Genomic DNA, 17659 nt, shown 5'->3' with positions numbered 1-17659 from the left:
GCACTGTGTTTAATTATGGGCCACTAAACAGCATGCACCCTTCTTCCTAAAATTCAGGAGGCTTCAAGGTGAGCGACGATGGGTGTGTAGTTATTATCCCTACTTTCCTGATGAGGCAGAATCAGGATCTGAACTCAGATATACCATAAACCAGAGATATTCAAATGTCATAAAAGTGACATTATTTTAACATTAATGGACCCCATCCTTAAATGTATATATGTTTAAGAAAAAAGTGAATAAACTCAAAGAAACAACAATGAAGTATTTATTTTATACAGTTGAACTGGGCACACAGTGAAATAAGCTATAAAAATTCCAAATAATTATCTCTAAGGAAATCCTTTGTTTACATGGTTTTACATATTAATTACTCTGGAAAGTTTCTGAACTCTGTTTAGTAGCAGATCTCCTTTCTTGATAGTTTCTTGGTACTGCCAGTTCTTGCTATCAGGTCTATAAATAAATCCAAGAAAAAAATGAATTATTTACCAGTCACATTACTCCATAACAATAGTTGACCTACTTTTAAAAGAAGGCACTTAAGACTGCCCCTTATTCTGAGCAGTATTACAAATGGTACACAAACTTAAGAGTACCTGTTGGTTTCCACTATTTCATTCACTTTATCTATTTTGCAGTGTAGTCTCCCAGCAGCAATAAATCTGGAGAGTTCCCTAATTGAAAGAGAAAAAAAGTCTTTAGCATTAGCCTTATTGAGAATTCTTAGAAAAATACAAACTGCACTAAATACAAGATTCTGTTGTCATTCAAGGTAACACTCAGCTTCCCTCAAGCCCGAGCTACCGCATACGCAGGAGTTGAGGGATCTTCCCTGGTGTGTTGCAGCATTATCCCCAAAGACTAAGTCATCTACAGAATAAACGTGATCCTAGAAGCTCCTATGCAGATGGAACATAGCAGTCAAGAATGGAACCATTCACAGCACGTCTTTAGAGCTGGAGAAGTGCTCAGAGAAAAGCTTTTAGAAGTTAGAAAAATAATAAACAAAGAGAATAAGATTTATTGGGAGTGGGGAGGAAACTGCCAAACTTCCTTCAGCTTCACCGTTAGGGAGCAGGTAACTCTCAGGATCTTCAAAATCCTTCCAGAGCATGGGGGGGAAAAACAGCTTTCAAATTATTTTTAAGACAGAATAATATGCCACAATAAATTACAATCAGAAATGCAAAGATGAAGTGTTAATCTGTTATGAACCTGAAAGAGGTATTTCTGAGTATCTATATTCAGTCATGACCCAAACCCCATAATTAAGACAGCTAATTAAACAACACGATTACACATATACTTCAAAGACAAACAATAGTGAAACTCTCCATCAAAGATGTGACACCAGGTGACAGAGCAAAAGTAAATGCTTAGTAGAGTAGAAAAGCTATATGAAGACAACTTTATTAATGCTACCAAAGAAAATGGAAAGATGACTCCTTTAAAATAAAAACTTATTTGTATTAGAATTGTTAAATTTAGAGATTAACATAGGGGATCCTCCTAATCAAGAAATATCAGATTCCAAATAAAAATTACGTGACAGTTTACTCTTGCAGATACTAAAACCTCTTGATCCTAGCATATCAACAACAAAAAAGGGACTCTAAATCTTAAGAACCAAATTTCTAACAAAAATCCATTTCAAATCAATGGAAAAAGGATGGCTTAATCAATAAATGGTGCTGATGCAGCCTAATTGTGACAAAGCCCAGAAACCATATAAAAAAGATGATGATAAACTTGATTATGTAGAGAATTTCCACATAGGAAAATACCACCAAAACCAAGTCAAAAACTAAATGATAATGTGATAAAAGATGTTTGCAGTATAAATTAGAAAAAAACATCACGGGGCCGCCCCCATGGCTGAGTGGTTAAGTTCGAGCGCTCCACTTCAGTGGCCCAGGGTTTTGCCGGTTCAGATCCTGGGCATGGACCTAGCACCGCTCATCAAGCCATGCTGAGGCAGCATCCCACAAAGCAGAACCAGGACCTACAACTAGACTATACAGCTATGTACTGAGGGGCTTTGGGGAGATAAAGAAGAAGAACAACAACAAAAGAAGATTGGCAACAGATGTCAGCCCAAGTGCCAATCTTTAAAAAAAAAAAAGAAAAAGAAAAAACTACAAATCTTACTAAAACACAGGCGAAGGATATAAACAAAAAAGATCAACTGTACTCTTTAAAAATGCAAATTAAAGCTACAATGAAATACCATCATATTGGGAAGAACAAAATCTAATGCACTGTTGAGGAAGGTCAGAGGCAACAGCAAGTCTCACACTTACCGAAGAGCAAGTGCTCTAATTAGATGAAAAAGTGCAGAGTGAGCTACTCTGATTTGTGTTTTAAAAGGAATGATCAAGTATCATAACCAGTTGCTGCTGGTCGGTCAGTGGTGAAAGACCTACTATGCCTTTTGTACTTGTGTCAAAAAAATCTATGAGAAGGAACTAATCATGTTTATTACCAAATAAATCTTGGTATTAAGCAGAATAAAGGGGCCAGCCCCAGGGCCTAGTGGTTAAGTTTGGCGCACTCTGCTCTGGTGGCCCAGGTTCGGTTCCCAGGTGCAGAGCTACATCACTTGTCAGCAGCCATGGTGTGATGGCAACCCCCATATAAAATAGAGGAAGACTAGCAACAGATGTTAGCTCAGGGCGAATCTTCCTCAGCAAAAAGAAGAAGAATGAGGAAGCACTGAGTGTTTTTAATAAGGAAATACACCATTTTGGAAAATCTGGTTATGAGCTTGAAAGATGAAAAAGTTATGCTATTCAAGATTTTAAGCTAGAGGTTATCCCAAACTAGCAAGAAGTGTAACATGTTTATATAGCATGCTTTATTTCTATTCTCTCAGTCAAAATATATTTGAGCCAATTGCTACACTGTTCATTCCTTCTTTCAACTGTTAGTTTTTGAGTTATGTTACTGAGTGGCTTTAGGTAAAATTTAAAAATTAAAAAAGATCAGCACTGTTTCTAAACTCACTAATGCTCATTTTCCAGGTACTTAAATAGCACACCTCCAGACCGCAGCTGCTAAATCCATTTGCAACTGTTATTCCGGGACCAAAGTACACAGAGAAAATTACACAACCAGATTTAGTCATCACCAGCCTTATTAGTCCTACCCAAATCTATAGAACAGGGGAGAAAATTTCTCAAGAAGAATCTTGAGGTTCTGATTTAGGAACAAGACACCAGGCAAGAAGATAAAGAGAAAAGCACTGGTCTTGACTTACAAGCAAATTCTGACTCAACAATGCCCTCTGCTGAGCCTAGGGCCTACTGTTCAATTCTAGAGCCTGAGTGTTGACACTCAAACTAACAACTCACCTGCTTCTTCCCACTGTCACCAGATTAGTTTAGGCAAAGGTAAATGAAGGCCTAGACTATTAGAAGAGATTCCCACCAAGTTCCAAACTCCTTAGTCTGGCATTTAACACACTGATTCAGATTCAGCCCTGGATCTTTCCAGGCTCAGCTCAGTGGGCTTTCTAGTACCCACCATCACACACTCCATCCAGTACAACTAGGCTACTCATTTCTCAAACACATTCCTAAATATATTTGTGCTATTTCTTCCATCTGAAAAGCCCTTTTCCCCATCACTTCCTATAAAACTCCTAAATATGCAACAACATCCAGTCTAACTGCCCACAAGAAGCCATCTGTGGATGTGTCCGTTTCTTGGACACTTCAATCAAATACTCTAACTCCCCATTATGCTCATTCTGAACTCTGTGTGCCATGAGCGATCTGGGCATAGCTTCTTTTCTTGTTACAACAACAAAGTTGAACTCCTAATGCCCGAGGCCAGCATTCAAGTCCCATTCCCTGCTCTAGACCCAAACTACTTTCTTGCCATCTCCCTATATGCTAATCAGACAAATCCCAAGATTACTCATCTTCCCCAGCCTCCGGTATTTCTCCAAGCCCTCAGCATGGTGCCTCCTACACAGGTGTCCAGTAACGATGAACTGAGTATTTACGGAATAAACAGAACCTCAAAATCATATTTGCATCCCAAGTTTCAAAAGACCTACCAACGAAATTGTGGAACATGGCCCATGTGCATGGTTTCTAACCTTAAACATGTCAGAAGTAGTGTTTACTCAAATAATGGCTCCTTCTCTCTCTTCAACAGTATCTTACTGAGTCTAAGGAAGTGAAAGAATGATGTAGAATTATTGTTCAAACTTACTAAATCAGCCCATTTTTCAAAAAAGAATTTCACCTAAAATACATTTTTAACGGTGGGGGGGGGAGATCTATGGAAATCCCGACTTGAATCACGTATTACAGAAATTTAAAACAAGGCCTTGCTAGGTAACAACCAGAGCTGAGTGGCACAACCTGTGCCTCTAGAGCTGGTCTTAGAACACGAAGGGAAAAAAACTAAACAATTCAAAATCCGCCTACCTTATACGTACCACCCACCTTGAACTCAAATGTCATTGTAATGACTTGAAGAATAATGCAGTGTGTCTAAATGGCACTTTCCCTCTTCAGCGCATCTTGTCCACCCTTTCATTTGAGCCTCACGCTGCCCCCCAGCAGTGCAGGCTTTGTTATCTCCACTGCACAGTTAAGAAATTGAGGAAGGAACAGACCTGACCAAGGCCACACAGCTATTTAAAGGCAGAGCCAGAACAAGAAGCCAGGCCAATCCCCCTTTTCCATGCACTGCTCACTCCTTCCACTGACTCATGAAAACCACATTCATAATGGCCATCCACCATCCCAGTAACCAACTCTCTTGAGCAGTGGGTACCAGACTTGAATTTCAGACTAGTTCAATTCAGAAATGAAACAAAACAAAATCAACTTAGGGATACCAGCCTCCTACTTTGGTAAGGGTACTTTTAAAACACAAGAAAACTACTATCACTGCCATTTTCTTTCAAAGGAAGAGAATGACGAAATTTCTGGTGAAGGCTCGACAGGAGTTTGGGTTACACTTAAGATCTGTGCATTTCACTGAATGTAAATATTACCTCAAATAAGCAAACCCATAAGCAAATACTGATATACATGCTAAAGTGTTTAGGGATGAAATGCACCAGTGTCCGAAACTTATTTTGAAGTGGTTAAAAAATAAGATGAACAGATATGTGATAAAGCAAATATAATAAAATGTTAATAATTAACAGAATCAAGGATATACAGGGATTCACTCTATAATTCTTTAGGATTTTCTGCATGTTTGAAAATTTGCATAATATTAGAAAAAACAAAACCACTAAATAGAGAATGGTCTCATTTCAATGAAACGCAGCTTCATTTAAAATTACCATATAACCACCACCTTTTTCATTGTAGGCCACTGCAAAACACCTCATCACCCTTGAGAAGATCTACGTTTGGGAACCACTGATCTAGACACCACATGGACAGCACATATTCTCAATGTCTGCTTCTCCCCAATTCCACTCCCACTACCCTAGTCCAAGCCACCAAAACATCTCCACGAGCTACAGAACAGCCCAACTGGTTTCCTCATCCCCTTGGTCTGTGTAAGACACAGTGAGATGAAGCCACATCACTCTCGTGCTTAAAATCCTCCAATGGCTTCTTCACAGCACCTAGATTAAAACCCAAGCTCCATACCTACCTGGCCCTGTACACAAACATGCCAGCCTGACTCTCCAACAGCTGCCCCTCTCTGCCCCCCACCACCATGCTGTAGCCACATGCATCTCTCTGTTCCATTTTGTTATCTCTGTAGACTCATTTCTCTCTGAAATTACCTTATACATTTATTTGCTTACTTGCCATCTCTCCCCTACAACTAGAATGGAAGTCCATGAAGACGGGGACCTAAAACAATGCCAAACATACAGTAATGGCTCAGTAAGTCTGTGAGGAATCACTGATTCAAGGGTTAAAAGTCCCATATTTAACATCCAATATGACCAGAATCGCAGCAGCAACCTAAAAATTGGAAAGATTATCAGAGGAAATATGACCTAATGTGAAATGTAAGATAAGAGATCTAAGAGTCATTACTATAGTAGCAGTGTGGCCCACAAAGAAGGAACAGAAGACTATTTTGATAACAACTGGTCTAATGACCTTTTACAAAATCACTTAAGTTCTCTACAACTCAACTGCCCCATCTGTTAGCAGAAGGGGCACATCATGAAGGCAGATGACAGATGACTGTTTGGATAATATTTAGAGAAAAATTCTTAGTTTTTTCAATAATTGAGGGAAGCAATGTAAACACAGAGAAAATATACAAAATCACACATTAAAAGGTAACTTTAAAAAAGAAATTAACTTACTGATCAATGAATTCCACACCAACACCAAAGGCTTCTGCCATATAGCCAAGGGTTAGTGACCTATACGATTCCAGCAGCTGGCTGTATGCATGAATTCTCATTTCTCTTACATAGTACCGATAATGAGGAGCAAAAAGCCAGTCCTTTTTCATTTCCTGTTCCACAACGGCTGCAATGAATAAGATAACAAATAGTAAGAATCTCCTTTTCCGATAAAGAGATAAACTGGAGGACATATTTATAACACGGTAAGAATTAATCAGCCTTGATCTATAAAGAGCTACAAGTCAGTAAGAAAAAGATTAATTGAACAGTAAAATGTACATAGGCTATTAATGAGCAATCCACACAAGTACAAATTATTTTACTGAATAACTACTATAAATCACTGCTCTAAACAGTGATGCTATGGCAGTAACCCAAAAAGACAAGATCCCTACTGCCACAGAAACTGAATTTTCAAAGAGCAGAGATGAACAAATAAACAAGGTACTCTCGGAGAAGAACAAGTTCTGTGAAGAAAACAAAACAGTGACACGACACAGTGTGACAGGGAGGCCTTGCGCTGGATTGCGGTGGACAGGGAAGAGCTCTGAGGAGCCAGCCAAGCAGGGCAGGAGGCACAGAGCAATGCAAATGATGCAAAGGTCCCAAGGCAGGAAGGGCCTGGCTAAGAACAGAAAGGAGAACAGATTCAGAATGTAGCAGGCAGCCAGCTACACGGATATGGAAGGTGCACGAGAAAAAAGAATCAAGAATATAGTTATGTTTCTGGCTTCGACAAGATAGAAATCCTGAGAGGAGGAGCAGAATTTTTGTTTTCTTTTTTGTTTTTGGAGGATCTTTTAGGGGGAAGGGTGAGATCCAAGCATTACATTTGGGCAGTGTTCAAGTGGATTGGCCTATTAGATATCCAAATGAAGAGACCAAGGAGATGTTCAGGCATGGGTCTGGTGCTCCATGAAAAGTTTGGGGCTGGAGACCTGAGTTTGGGAATCAATACCATCCAGATGTATTTGATGAGAGAATGAAGACAGAGGCAAGGGGAGTGACCAAGTCTAGGGTAGGCAGCCATGGAGAGATCTAACAAAGGATGAGGCGGTAGGTCCAGAAAAAACAAGACTGTCTTCTTGTGGAACCAAGAGACAAAAGTTGTGGCGAGAAGCAAAGGATGGCCAACATCAAAGAAGACAAGGATGAGTAAGGGAACACATGATTTAACAACATGGATATCAATGGCCCTAAACATGATATGATGCTCATTCTTACTAATAATAAAAGAAATGCATAAATATCAAATCCTTACATTGGACATCTTAAACTTATACAATTTTATATGTTAATTACATCTCAATAAAACTGGGAAAAAATATGGTAAAGAAAACCAATGAAACAGGATAGGAAGAAAAATGTTTGTTGGTCAGGATAGGTCACATCCATAAGCCCAACAAAAATATCTCCTTCCATGTTTTATGTGCCATTTAAAAGAAGACTAAAGAGTTCAATAAAAACTATCCTTGGGGGTAAAAAAAGTATAAAACATCAATAAAATTTTTTTTCTCCCCTCAGACTGGCTAAGAGTATGGGGTGAAAGGTAGAAACTGTGCAAATGTAAACTGGCCCAATATTTCTGGAGGGTAACAGTGGTCAAGATGTAACGTATTTACCCTTTGCAAAATTCATTTTCTCAGATTTTTTTTCCTAAAGAAATAACAAATGGAAATGGAAAAAAATGCATTGTAAAGGAGTATTCCAAACAAAGTTGCTTGAGCCAGCCCTGAGGGCCTAGTGGTTAAAGTTTGGTGTGCTCCACTTCAGCAGCCTGGGTTCAGTGCCTGGGTGCAGAACACCACTTGTCTGTCAGTAGCCATGCTGTGGCAGTGGCTTACACAGAAGAACTAGAATGACCTACAACTAGAATATACAACTAGTTCCTAGGGCTTTGGGCGGGAAGAGAGGGGGGAAAGAAAGAGGAACACTGGCAACAGATGTTAGTTCAGGATGAATCTTTCCCAGAAAGAAAAAAAGAGTTGCTCATAGTAAGGAAAAACTGAAAACAACCTAATTTTTTATCAGTAGAGGAAAACTTATGGCACATCTAATACACTGAAATACTAGGAGGTCCTTAAAAAAGGATAACTGGAAGTTATAAGGAACTCCACCTATTTGACCTGCCACTATATACTCAGTGTCTGATACATGACAGCCACTCAAAAATACTTACTGACTCAATCACCAGCTATTTGCATAGTGACATGAAAAGATATTCACATTATATTGTCAAGAGGAAAAAAAGCTACTTAGAAAAAAGCATGTAAAATACATCCACATATGTTTAAAGGTGTTACATGCTTGTATCTCTGGATATAAATCCCCCTGAAGGACACACTTGAAACCTAATAACAGCAGTTGCCTCTGGGGAAAGGACCCTGGCAATCATGGGTTAGAGAGAGCCTTTTTCTTTATATGATACTGTCTGAAATTTTTCCATGTGTACTTATAACCTTGGCTTTTTTGTGTGTTGTTTTGTTTTCTATTTTTTAAAGTACACATAAATGAATAAAAGGTCTGGAAGGGTATATAACAAAATCTTAAAATGGTTATCTCTGGAAGAATTTTGTGCGTGAGTGAATGTGCATATGGATTTGGGGATAGAATGAGACAAAGTATAATCAGGTATTACCTAGAAAAGGATGCTATTTCTTTTTTCAAATGAAATAATTTAAAGGACATAGTCTACAAATATTTGGAGAAGTAAACAGTCTTAGAAAACCCGATAAACCTTACATGTCTCACTATACTGGAGTAGAGAATAAATGCTATGAATGATGATGACTCTGTCCTCAAAAGAAGAGTTAACTATCCTGTCTTCTGCACTGAAAATATCTGGGAAATGTATAAATTTGGTAAAGATAAAAAGTTTCATCCAGGGCCAGCCCAGTGGCACAGCGGTTAAGTTAGTATGTTCCACTGCTCGGGGGCCCAGGGTTCGCCAGTTCGGATCCCCGGTGCGGACATGGCACTGCTTGGCAAAAGCCATGCTGCAGCAGGCATCCCACGTATAAAATAGAGGAAGATGGGCACGGATGTTAGCCCAGGGCCAGTCTTCCTCAGCAGAAAGAGGAGGATTGGCAGTAGTTAGCTCAGGGCTAATCTTCCTAAAAAAAGAAAAAGTTTCATCCAAAAGTGTTAAAAGGGTTGCTAGTAATGGGGAGGGTGGGAGGAAGTTAATACTTCATTATTCAAAGGTTCCCAAAAGGCATCAATTTCATTACAGAATAGCATTTCCCCTCATTTTTCTCTTAAATTATTGATTTAATTAATGCAGCATGCATTTACACAGAGTACTCAACATTCAGGCACTGTGCTAGTGTCGGGGTCACTACAAAGATGAAAAAAAGCATAAAGTCTGCTCCCAATAATTCTAGTTAGAAGAGACAAACTCTAAGAAAGAATCACAAAACAATATGCTAAGTTTAAAAAATGAGGTATATGGCCAATGAGCACATAAAAAGATGTTCAACACCACTAGTCATCAAAGTAATGAAAATCCAAACCACAAGGCACCACTTCACGCCCACTGACATGTTATCATGAAAAAGACATACACACAAGTATTGGATATGGGGAAATTGGAACTCACACACTGCTCTGGAAAACAGTTTGGCAGTTCTTCAAAAAGTTAATCAAAGAGTTACCATATGGCTCAGCAATTCCACTACTACAAGAGAAATGAAAACATGTCCACAGAAAAACTTGTACATGAATGTTCATTCAAGCATTATTTATAATAGCCAAAAACTGGAGACAACCCAAATGTCCATCAACTGACGAACGGATAATTAAAATGTGGTATATCCATACAATGGACTATCATTCAGCCATAAAACCAAATGAAGCACTAATACACACTTCAACAAGAGAGCATTACACCAGGTGAAAGACACCAGGCACAAAAGGCCATTTACATGAAATGTCCAGAGCGAGCAAACCCACAGAGAGAGAAAGGTTAGTGGTTGCCAGGGGGTAGGGGAAGAGAGAGAAGTGACTGCTAACAGGTAGAGATTTCCTTTTAGGGTGATGAAGATGCTCTGGAATTAGTGGTGATGGTTGTACAACCTTGTCAATACACTAAAACCAGTGCATTATTTACTTTAAAACAATGAATTTTATGGCATGTGATGTATATCTCAATAGAAAAGAGAAGGGGACATAAAATAAGGGCTGCACAAATGCACAGGAGGGAGTCGTTCTGCCCAGAGGAAGGGAAGGACTCTCCACACCTGAGCAGAGTAATGGCCAGGAGATCCACAGCAAGAAGGGAGAACAGCAATTGGGGAATCCAACCTTGTGTGCAAACGCATCCGTGTACGGATGAGGAGAGAAGGCCCAGTAGAGAAGTGGTCGCACCTCAAGAGCCCTGTGCCCACATCACATGAGGTAAGCAGTACGAATTCTCACAAAGCAGCCTAGCGTTCATGCATGGAGAAAGCACTCCATCAACCGGGACAAAACCCACTCCAAAAACAGAATGATGATCACTTGGAGTGCCCTCCTTCCCAATTTTTGTGAATGCTACCTATTTAACTAAATACCTTCTGAACTCTGCAGCATAAACAAGAGAATATATCGATGCCAAGTTCTCTAACTTTTAGGAAAATCATTTGGGAAGGAACCCTGGGTTACCTATCATCTTAGTAATTCGTGTTCTCACTAAGAAACCAAATGGCCAGGAAGGAGTGGGGCTAGGAGGGAAAAAAAGCAAATTTGTGTGGGTAAGATCACTGTAACCTATCTTTGGAGGAACACAAGTGTTTTCAACAGATTATTTTCTCAACCTACAGCCCTTGAAAATGATTTGCACATCAGCACAAAGATTTAACTATTGCATAGAGAATAACCATTATTGAATTCAAGGCTCAACCAACCTCAACCCAATAGGAGATTCAGAATTCTCTCACATCTTTCACCATAAAACTCAATACTTTTAACCATTTGCTCACTTCTGCCTTATACAAGTTTCCCCCACTATCCAAAAGTAGAGCGTTCCTATGAAACCTTTTATAAGCTGAAATGGACAAGCAAAGCGAAGAAACAATTACCATTAATTTATACGGGGAAAGTCTTTGAGCATTCTCAGACTCAAAGAATAACCTACCCAAATAAGTGGAGATAAGGCACAGACGCTCACAGACACTGTTCAAAGCTATGGTGGTTTGATGCTGAGTGTAGTTCCCAGGGAAGGAGCGGGACGGTGCCACTCTCACTGCTGGGGTGCACTGCCTCTTTAAGGGCTTGCAGCAAACACGGAAGGCTATTTTCACAAAAGTGAAAATCCTCTTCGGATTTCTTTCGGTTAGCGCAAACAGGTACTAACGTAGGTCTTACGTAAAAGTGAAGTGACGTAAACCGCACTTTGGGATAGTGAGGGAAACCTGTACTCCCTGAAGACTCTAAAGCAGGGGCTGGCACACTTCCTCAGCAAAGGGCCAGACAGTAAGGATTTTTAGGCTTTGAGAGCCACGCCCTATTCTTCTTTGCTGTTTTTTTCTTTTAAACAATCCTTTAAAAATGTAATCATCAGTCTTAGCTCCTGGGCCATATAAAAACAGGTCCCAGTCTGCTAAGCCCCCTCTAAACAAAAATGGGCAGATCAGCCACACTAATCAAAGACCCGCAGCTGTCTGCATGCTATATCTTCCCACATGTGAAAAATCGTCTAGGTTATCTGCATCCAGGATCAGGAATAAGATGAAGACAGATAATCAAAATGAGACAGCCGAAACTTACCTAACGACTGGAAGAAAACTGAGTAACGACATTCATAGAGTGAAAACAGATACTGCCGAACTGCTGGAAGGCTGTGCAACACTTCCAGAATCTCAGCTCCTTTAATAACCTAACAATTAAAAAAACAAACAAATGGAGGCTTTAATGATTTTTGTGTATTTAAGTTAGAAAAGCATGAGATAATCTTTAAATATGAGTATTAAAGATTCGGTCATTACCTTTTCCCTGAGATCTGGTCTTTCTAAGGCAATCATGCTGACATAGACAGTATAGGTCACAAAGGTTTTATAATCCATGAGTTCATAGGATGTAAATGTTGAAACGGTGTCAAGGAAGAGTTCAGCTGCCTGTTTGAAATCACGAATAGCCACACAATAAAGACCCTGATACACTTTGAGGCGGTTTCTCCTGTCCCAGTCTCCACCTTCCTCTATTAAGCTACAAAATAAAAAACAGTAAGGTCAGAATCTGGAAATAGATAATGCCACTTTTTACAAGTCTTGTGTTATTTTCAAAGAGAAAATAACTGCTAACAACTTGAGCCAAAAGGAAATACTTAAACAAAATGCTTTACTAAATAAGTACATCAATTATTTGACCATATTTACTAGCTGTAAACAAAAGAAAACAGGCAAATTTCTTATATCAATTTCTTATTTGCAGTAATGTAATTTAGAGGGAATAGAGCCCCACTGCTAAAAAGTACCTTTTGGCCTTTTCCGTGTTTCGGGTGATGAGATCATTATCCATATAAAATAAGCCAATCCTAAGGAGATAGAACACAATATCCAGTCGGTGACCCAGGGCCACAGTTTTATCGTATGTCTTGCGAAAGGCCGTCAGAGCTCCCTCCTGTTAAGAGAACCAAGGCAACAGGGGAGAAAAGGTTAAAAGTTTCGAAAGCTATCAGCTGCCTGGGACTTCCTTAAAAAGTCGTGGGGGGAATAGGTAGGAGTAAAGATAAAATGAGGTGTCCATGAATTGATAATTTTTGTGTGTGTGTGAGGAAGACCGTCTCTGAGCTAACATCTGTGCCAGTCTTCCTCTATTTTGCATATGGGACGCTGCCACAGCATGGCTTGATGAGTGGTGTGTAGGTCCAAGCCTGGGATCTGAACCCACCAACCCCAGGCCAGCAAGGCAAAGTGCGTGAACACCATGCCTGATAATTGTTGAGCTGGGTGTTAACTGCACAGAATCGTTATACTATTCTCTCCACTTGTATAAAGTATAAAAAAGACATCAGATATGCCTAAGCATATGCTTACATTCTAAGAAACAATATGAGAAGAATATTCAATGATTTATTCACAATTGTTCCAGTATTCTTTGTTACATATATTCAGTATTTTTTCCCTTTAACAATTATAATACTTTAAAATAACTTTACTGTAAATCATCAATCATACCACTTAAAGGGTAAGGGAAACTATCTTAGCCACTGACTATTAGAATACAACTATTTAAATATACAATTCTATCTCAAAGCGTTGTGGAATAAAATGATTCTATTGCTTGAAAAACATGAACATGAATAATATCATTTTTCACTTGATACTTTTTAGTATTGTCTGGCTTTGTTTGATGAAATTGTTAGTTATGCCTCATAAATCTATAAAAGGGACTGGCAAGACAGTAATGGGCAGACCCAACACTCAGATCTTGCTTTCTAAATCTTATCCCCGGCTAAAAGAAATCAGGGATCATAGGAGAAATGGATGATTCCAGGTTTGGAGAGTAAAAGTAACAGCTGAGCCTGTGACATCTTGTATGAGAAAACAAGGAAGACCAATGAGATCATGTCAAAAAGGTCAATTTGCAGGAGCTTCCACCAACAAACTGACCACAATAAGGAATAACTATAATCAGTGGTAACACAGTGAATAATAGAAAGAACTTAAGTCCACTAAGTATTTAGTAATATTAAATAAAATATAAAAACAAGAGAGTAAACAGGAGGGGGAAAAAGTTCTTTTTAGAGGAATGCTAGTAACAAACATGGAATATTAGACCATCAGCAATTTGCACCCCCCCATGCTGAGTCAAGCACGTCCTCGTTGAAGCCTGCATCAAAAGCTTTAAGTTTCTCATTCACATGTAATAATGCACCCTCTTTAAAACCAAACCAAACCAAACCACACAGACAACCTAGAAAAACACACAAACTATTAGCTATTTTTAAATTGTTCTGCATTTTCCAATTTTTTTAAGTGACCAAACCTTAAATTTACAATAAAAAAACAAACTTGTTTTAAATTTAAAAAATAACAGCTCCTATCACTTAACACTTAGGCATTCTGTGCCAGGGACTAGTCTAAGCTCTTTGCCCCTATCTTTAATCCTCACTAAATAGAAACTATCATTATCCCTACTTTACAGATGAGGAAACTGAGGGTCCAGTAAATCATAATTACTGAAACTGGAAATAGAACCCAGCAATCTCATCCAAGAGCCCCCACTATTTTCTTTCTTTATATTGACAGCATGTCATCCCACCATCTTCAAGATGCACTGCTTACAATCAGGAACATCCAAAGCCCACCCTCTTCACCACTGTTACATAACTACCAAATTACAAAATGTAAAAGATGCCATACTGGTGGCTATCGCTCTCATGTACTCACAGTGGCGTATAAATTAGGTTGGCTGCTATGCAGAAGAACTGGCCACACATACTATGGTAAAAACTGGTCATTGTCCCACCAATTTCATTTTACAGATTACACTCCAGAGAAACATTAGCATATATACATAAGAAGTCATATACAAATACGTTTCCAATAGTAAAACAGCTGAAAACGACATACATGCCCATCAATAGCTGAATAGCTAAAGAAACTACGGCAGAGCCCTACGATGAAGTATTAGCCAACAGTTAACCAGACAGAGCAAGATTTATGTACATTAACATGGAAAGCTCTCTTAGATTTAATGCTGAATGAAAAAAAAACAGGACAACATAAGTACACTATGATCCCATTTACTTAAAAAAATTTTTTTAAACAATTCTACCTAATTTCTACAGGTACATATAAAAGCCTGTAAATATACAATAAAAGAATTAAAAAGGTTACTTACCTCTGAGGAAGCAGTGAATAAACAATAAAGAAAGCTCAAACAGAACTTCAGTATTAACTCTAACGTTTTAGTTTATTATAAGAAGACTATCACTTGTATAAACAGTAATTTTTAAAATGCACCAGAACCAATGCTTCCCAACTTTTCCCGAGAAAAGTGAACTATTGAGACTACTGAGAATGATCCCAATTATGTAAAAGCAGTAAGCAAACAAAACTCTCTGCATGTGCACTTATGTTTTTATTGGCATGGAGAGAGATGGGGAAGAATACACACCTGGCAGCTGTTTGCAGGCAGGTGAGAGAAAGCGTGTAACTATTAGACTCTTATCTTGTTCTTTAGTCGTTCTTGCACTGATTCACTAGTTTAGGTAAACATGTTACCTTTCTACTTTTTTTAAAAGTTAATTTTGAAAATGAGACATTATTAACCTGGAACAGTGCCCATTTTAGACTCTACAGAGAGGAGAAGCCGTCTCCACTCACCTTGTCACCTATCCGGCAGAGGTACTCAGCCTTTGCCATCATGGCATCGCGGATTTCGCTCTCTCCCAGATTCTTTTCTGCATCTTCCAGCTCCTCGTCCAAACGTTTCAACTCTTCTTCATTTGCTTTCTTCATCTTATTTAGCAAGTCCATGTCCATCTGCCAGTCAAGGGATTTGCACAAGGCTTCGTAATACGGGGCCATATCTGAGAGCCAAAGAGGGATGTGACTTATGAGCGGAGGTCCCTCGTACACCGAAGTCAGTGTCCACCCACCCCTTGCCCCCATACACAGTTGGGTCATCCACCAGTCTCCGACCCAATACAGGAACGAATGGGACAGAGCTAGTCAAAGGCTTGGCAAAACCTAAACGTCTGCAGCTAGGAGGTTTGCACCGGGGCCAATCCCGGCACCGCCAACCTCTCCTGGGGCTGGGGGGAGGGCGGTCCTCGGTCTGCCTCTTGATAGCTTCTGTTCCAAGAATCTTCACGCAAGGGAAAGGGTAAGCCTGTCTGTACACACGTACCCAGACAAGCGTGTTCAAGCACACACAGCCCAGCGCCACTGACGGCCAGCAGGGACTACAGGACTGACCCCAATTTCCCCGGCCCGGCCCCCACGGAAAGCTTAAGTCCCCAAGACCCGTCACCAATGACGGTAAGTCATGCGTCTTTGTTCCCCGCCCAGCACAGGGCTAAATATCTGGGGACTGTCGCCCCAGCTGCCCTCCGAGAACGGCCCACAGGGATGCAGACCACTCCGAGGGCAAGGCTGGAGGGCCCCGAGGGCACCTCCAACAATAGGCAGGCCCCGAGGGTCTGGGGACCGGGGCCGGGTATCAGGGTCTCCGCCAGCTGGGCACCCCGGGCTCCCGAGCCCCGTCGGGGAAAAGCCCCGTAGGCTCCGGGGCGCGGGGCCGGCCCGGGCCTAGGCCGCTGACTCGGCGCTCGCGGGCTCACTGTTATCGCGGACGGCGGCCATCAGCTCGTCGCGCACGGCCGCGTCCCCGCGGTGCTCCGGCAGGCTGAGCAGGAAGCGTAGCTGCGCGATGCGCAGGTCGGGGTTCTTGGGCAGGCCCTCCTCCTCCAGGTTCTCCAGCGGCATCGCGACGGCGGGCACAAGACCCGGGAAGACTGCAACTCAGGACGGACCCACAGCGCCAGCGGCAACAGTGGCGGAAGTGGGAGGAGTCGGCGAGTGCGCCCGGCCGCCTCCCGTCCGGCTTCCGGCCCCGGGTCCACCTCCGTCAGCAGCGTCCCCTGCTGGACACCTCCGGGAACGCCTCGCTCGGCAGGAGCGCCGGCGCCCCCGTGTGGTCGCCGGCTGCTTTCCCTCGCTCCCGACCCCGCGAGTCTCAGAGCGGATGGGGCCCAAGTCCAAAGTTCGATGCCCGAACCTCTTCCTCCGCCCTTTTAGCTATTTTACTTTTCGTTCCGTGTGTAATTGATAGGAGCTGGCAATCTTTTGGAAAATTTGAAATGTTAGAATAACAACAGAAATAACAGCAACCATAGAAACAACCACCACAATTTGTCCAGTCCTTACTCTTTGCATCATCTCATTTTAATCCTCTTTATACGAGGAGGTAGTACTATTAGCCCATTTTGTAGATAAGAAAACTGAGACACAAAGAGGTTAGGGAACACGATCAACCAAGGTTATGTAACAGCTATGTAGTTATGCCTGAATAAAAACCTCTGTGCACGGTTCTAAAACCAACGTTCTTTCTGCTATTCTGAGAAAACAGCACCCAGAATTCCACGGTCTTACCACAATGGCATCATCATTTTGTTTGTGCGTAATTTAAACCATTGCATGCCTGCATTTTCAGCCTCTTTTTGTTCATGCTGCTACAGAGCCTTCAGCATTGGTAACGGTTCCTTGAAATTCCATCGAGGGGGTTAACCATAGTTTACTTTTATTCTTCCCTCCTTCGGAGATGCCTCTAGGTGGTCGAGGGTTGTTATTTTCCTAATATAAAAACTGAGATAAACACCTTTGG

General features: G+C 40.8%; 1 protein-coding gene across 1 annotated transcript; it reads right to left on the bottom strand.

Moving 5' to 3' along the window:
• Positions 1 to 245: 245 nt before the first annotated feature.
• Positions 246 to 16885, bottom strand: PSMD6 (proteasome 26S subunit, non-ATPase 6). The gene is made up of 8 exons (XM_014859290.3): positions 16617 to 16885; positions 15658 to 15863; positions 12801 to 12946; positions 12313 to 12532; positions 12095 to 12203; positions 6305 to 6473; positions 600 to 677; positions 246 to 456 (listed from the first exon to the last, which is right to left on the bottom strand). The coding sequence occupies exons 1-8, from the start codon at positions 16759 to 16761 to the stop codon at positions 360 to 362; spliced, it is 1170 nt and encodes a 389-aa protein (XP_014714776.1). The 5' UTR covers positions 16762 to 16885; the 3' UTR covers positions 246 to 359.
• Between the last annotated feature and the right edge of the window lie 774 nt (positions 16886 to 17659).

This window comes from Equus asinus, chromosome 21, assembly GCF_041296235.1.
Source record: "Equus asinus isolate D_3611 breed Donkey chromosome 21, EquAss-T2T_v2, whole genome shotgun sequence".
In the NCBI taxonomy this organism is placed as follows: Eukaryota; Metazoa; Chordata; class Mammalia; order Perissodactyla; family Equidae; genus Equus; species Equus asinus.
This window is presented reverse-complemented; position numbering and strand designations above follow the sequence as displayed.

Excerpts from the sequence above, each read along its gene's own strand:
- PSMD6 (XM_014859290.3), bottom strand. The coding sequence starts at position 16,761 with ATGCCGCTGGAGAACCTGGAGGAGGAGGGCCTGCCCAAGAACCCCGAC. Across the intron at positions 12,533-12,800 it reads AACACGGAAAAGGCCAAAAG|CTTAATAGAGGAAGGTGGAG; the intron begins GTACTTTTTAGC and ends TTTATTTTGTAG. Across the intron at positions 12,204-12,312 it reads GACCAGATCTCAGGGAAAAG|GTTATTAAAGGAGCTGAGAT; the intron begins GTAATGACCGAA and ends TTTAATTGTTAG.